Source organism: Mizuhopecten yessoensis, unplaced genomic scaffold, assembly GCF_002113885.1.
Source record: "Mizuhopecten yessoensis strain PY_sf001 unplaced genomic scaffold, ASM211388v2 scaffold10971, whole genome shotgun sequence".
NCBI lineage: Eukaryota > Metazoa > Mollusca > Bivalvia > Pectinida > Pectinidae > Mizuhopecten > Mizuhopecten yessoensis.
In genome coordinates, this window is record NW_018408813.1 from 971,574 (window position 1) to 976,343 (window position 4,770).

The window sequence follows — 4,770 nt, forward strand, 5'->3', positions numbered from 1 at the left end:
GATAGATTTGATATTCATGGTTGTGGATCACCATTAGATAGATTTGATATTTAGGATTGTGGATCACCATTAGATAGATTTGATATTCATGGTTGTGGATCACCATTAGATAGATTTGATATTCATGGTTGTGGATCACCATTAGATGGATTTGATATTCATGGATGTAGATCACCATTTGATAGATTTGATATTCATGGTTATGGATCACCATTAGATAGATTTGATATACATGCTTGTGGATCACCATTTGATAGATTTGTTATTCATGGTTGTGGATCACCATTTGATGGATTTGATATTCATGGTTGTGGATCACCATTAGATGGATTTGATATTCATGGTTGTGGATCACCATTTGATAGATTTGATATTCATGGTTGTGGATCACCATTAGATGGATTTGATATTCATGGTTGTGGATCACCATTAGATAGATTTGATATTNAATTCTCAGAGAAATTCAAGGAAATTATGACAAGTAAGATTAGTAGCGTAATAATTGTCGTGTCAGCATTTTACTCGCTATCGTGAACATTAAATCTTGTCACTTAAATCCCCACGTTGCCGTAGTTTCCTAGTGCCTGTTTATGGTATTAAGTTGATTACTGGAGATGTGTGGGGGGATTTTGTATTTCTTAGTAATTTTGATTCATTTAATGTGAGAGATGGTGTATTTTGGAAGTAATTTTAATCCATTCTCTGAGAAACTCAGATGACTGTTTCTGTTGTACTTTTCACATTGAATTCTGTCGAGAAACTGCTATTTTATGATAGATTTTATCCATCCTTAAGGAAACTGATGTATTCATATGGTGATTTTCATACATTCCATGGGAAACTGATTAATAGTGTAGACTATTTTTTTGCTCTTGTTTCTACGAAAAAGCAAATGTGTTTAAGAAAAAAAATCATACATTTTATAGGAAGCTGATGCATTCCTTGATTCATTTTCATAACTCTAAACAAACAGATGCATTCATATGGGAAAGTTTGTACATTCTATGGGAAAGTTTGTACATTCTATGGGAAAGTTTGTACATTCTATCTATGGGAAACTGATCATGAGGGATTTTATTTCTATTTTGTATGTATTTTCTAACATATTTCCTGATTAATTATCATACAGTTAAACTGATGTTCCTGAAACTGGGGTTAGTGCCCATACAAAGGGTTTGTGGCAGGTTTGTGTAAAACATTCATTCATGACTATCTCATATCCACAGGTTTTTTTTTTCTTTCTATAGTTATAAAATAATTGTTACCTTAAATGCCACCTGAGTCCACATGAGCTAGTACTCTGTAGAGGTAGGAAATTTTAGGCCATCAGTTATAACATATGGATGTTGGGAGTATTTATTGGTCCCCCACTGGTACTAGAGGATGGGACTATAGGTTTGTTTTCCTTTAGTACATACGTGTGTCACATTTTCTGCAGCATATCTCATATTCTCTTGTCATCAACAGTTGATTTTTTTTTTATGTGAATATCTCTTGGGATGGCGGAGTGTCACATACTAAAATTAGGTCTATCTAGTACAGAGTTATGGCCCTCTGTTTTCTATGAGTACCTCTCGGGATAGTAGAGTGTTTTTATACTGAAATAGGACTTTGTGCCCCAATAAACAGTGTTATGGTCCTTAATACATTTTTATACTGAAGTTTTGTCCAGTTGGGGACTTTGAATTGCTCACAATATTATTCCTTGTGAATACAGCTATCTAGGTCTAGAAATGCCTCTGGGTCTATCATGGTTTTGTTGTTAGAATGCGGGTACACATTTATACAGCTGTATAGACTTTTGTACTTTGGAAATAACATATTGTATTACTTTTGATTCATCACTTGTTTCAGAAGAATCTGTAGGTGCTCATTTAGACAGCTATGTAGACTGGAGTATGATATTCTACATGGACCATCACAGCTTTGTCGCAAGGATTTATGGGTACACATAGATTTAACTAAAGAAAGCTTAGTAGGGAAGCTCCTTCTTTAAGGTTTAGAATGCTTTGGATACATCAATGTAGAACAGAACAATCAATGTTGAGTGTGCTTTGGAAAGACTAACTAGATGCCTCTAGATGTAAGTTAGATCTTTCCTCTTTGACTGTCTTCAGCTTTTGTAATAAGTATCAGAATATCATATACATTTTCATTGACTTTGGTAATTGAACTAGTATATGTACCTATTTCTATAGGCAGTTCAGTTGATATAAAATATGGTTTTACATATATTTGGATGTATTATTTTGTGAGTTTTGGGAATGTAAGCTCTCAAAAGTGCAACATGATATTTGTGAGGAATAGAAGACCTTTTAATTATGTTTGGCAACTCATAAAACAGCTTTAGAGATAGGATGAACATAGCTTATATTCTATACACACCTTTATCCACACAGCTGATGAGTTCCACAGCAAAGCTCTTCATCCCAAATCCAAAAAGGCTTGTTAGCTTCATATCATAACCACGGCAAAACTTCTGGGAGTAATTTTCTCTAAATTGCCATGTTTTAGACCCTTTAATGGGATTTCGATACTCTCGATTATTAGTGTTTACAAGTTTTGGAATCAAAAATGTATTCTTTGTTACGTTTTTATGTGTTTTTGATTTTCAATTTCAATTTTTTTTTTCCTTTTTATAAATATTGAAGCTGGTAAGGACTACCTCAGAACCTTTTGGTCCTTGCCTGTTTTTAAAATTGGCCCTGTTAGCAATGTCCTGGTAAGCTTTAGCTGTAGATCCCGATACTTGGGCACTGATAAGGGCTACAACATGGTATACTACAGTCACAGTCTCCTATTTATACACACAGAACACTCTAACCATCAACATGTTGTAAACAGCCAAGTCTCCCATCCATCCCCTACCAGGTTTCTTCTCAGAAGTTTTGCCCCGAAACTATAAATCTGTATCTATGAGATGAATAGTGTATATCTGTGTGTGATGAGTATCGTGTTTTGAGTACATACTATTGAATCCTTCACCTGTCGTCAAGGAGGAGGGGGATCAGCAAGCAGCTTGGGCAAGGGGAGGGGGGTAGTGGAGGAGGGGGGAATCCCGATGATGAAGCTGAGAGATAAGGTAGTAGCTGATGCTGGAGAAGTGTATGTGTATACTTGATACATGCTCCTCGTACAAATGAAGATATCATCCGGATGCATCTATAATTTGGTGAAATGTTCTTCAGTTTTTTCAAGAGGTGTGTTCATACACTGCCAAGGAAACTTTACCAATACCAATGGACAGTTTTTATTTGAGGCAGGTTCAGTTTTTGTCGATGTAGTGTAAGCCTGTGAATTGTGATTTAGAAATTCATCCAGCCATGGAATGTGTGGGATATCCAATCATGACCGTCCCATCATCAATGTAGAAGGGATTTCGGGATATTTATTTTGTTAAATTCCTGTGTTATTTACAAGATGGTAAGTGTGAGAAATGGTTGATCAGGTTTTAAGATGGTGGCCAGAACTAGGTCTGTGTAGCGGAATTCAGTCAAGTACAGATACAATGTGAGAATGTATGATGGAATGTGTGTTCATGTATATACCCCTGATGTGAGATCGTAAATATGTAGTAGTTGATGGATACATGCTTTCAATTACTCCAGAAGAAGGTGATATATATTCTTGAATATATTGTATTTCAAATCCAATTATGAAATGTTGACATTGCTGACATTTAAAAGTTACAAATCTGCACTTTGAATAGGTGAAGTGATGTTGATGATTCATAACAGTAATGGTACACGGTGAAACAAAGGTTAAGGATAAATGTTGACACAACAAAATGATTTGTAAATACTGATGCAGCACAATGGTTTATCATGTTGAAAGTGTACAATAATGTATGATAAATGTTGACACAACACAATGATTTGTAAATACTGATGCAGCACAATGGTTTATGAAAAAAGGTTGATATAAAAATAGTTTATAATGAATGTGAATTTTGACAGCACAATGGTGTATGATGAATGTTGACAGAACAATGGTGTATGATGAATGTTGACAGAACTATGGTGTATGAAGAATGTTGACACAGGACAATGGTTGGTGATAAATGCTGGTACAAATACTGACTTTGCCTGCAAGAAGATAATACCATTACAAATGGATGTTGGGTTTTCTGAAGTAAATCAGTAATTTACTCTGACAACTCATTACCTCTTCCTACATTTTGTGACAGTGATTTCATTGACTTACGTTTTCGGCTGGTAAAGTGCCTCTACCCCACCATTACTTGGAAGGAAAATGTATTTCAGGATATTGCATGTTAAAGCACCCCATAATTTTCTTAAGGAACGTCAGAAGATGTTTGAATCCGCACAATCAATGACATTTGTCAACTCTGCATTATCAGCGATTCTGCTCCGAAGCATTAGGTTTTGACTTCTACTCTCTGTAAATGTCGGTTGTCAAGTCTGCCAAATAATGGTTAACTAGGAACAAGTCTAGTGGGATGGAAATGGGGCAGGGGGCACTTTCTGATAGAAGAGGAACTGGTTGGTAGGGGGAGGTGACACTTCCTGATAGAAGAGGAACTGGTTGGTAGGGGGAGGGGACACTTCCTGGTAGAAGAGGAACTGGTTGGTAGGGGGAGGGGTACTTTCTGATAGAAGAGGAACTGGTTGGTAGGGGGAGGGGACACTTCCTGGTAGAAGAGGAACTGGTTGGTAGGGGGAGGGGACACTTCCTGATAGAAGAGGAACTGGTTGGTAGGGGGAGGGGACACTTCCTGATAGAAGAGGAACTGGTTGGTAGGGGGAGGGG

The 4,770-nt window shown here is 36.6% G+C and overlaps 1 protein-coding gene across 4 annotated transcripts in view; it reads left to right on the forward strand.

Annotated features, from left to right (window-relative positions):
* Window positions 1-4,770, forward strand: part of LOC110464206 (caskin-1-like) — a 61,307-nt gene that overhangs the window by 20,722 nt on the left and 35,815 nt on the right. Inside the window, exon 1 of one of the 4 annotated variants that reach the window (XM_021519304.1) lies at window positions 3,082-3,423. The exons of the other annotated variants lie outside the window; for them this stretch is intronic. Within the exon in view, the coding sequence (XP_021374979.1) occupies window positions 3,421-3,423 (3 nt within the window). The 5' untranslated portion in view covers window positions 3,082-3,420. Of the gene's footprint in view, window positions 1-3,081; window positions 3,424-4,770 lie in introns of those variants that run through there. 4 annotated transcript variants of the gene reach the window in all.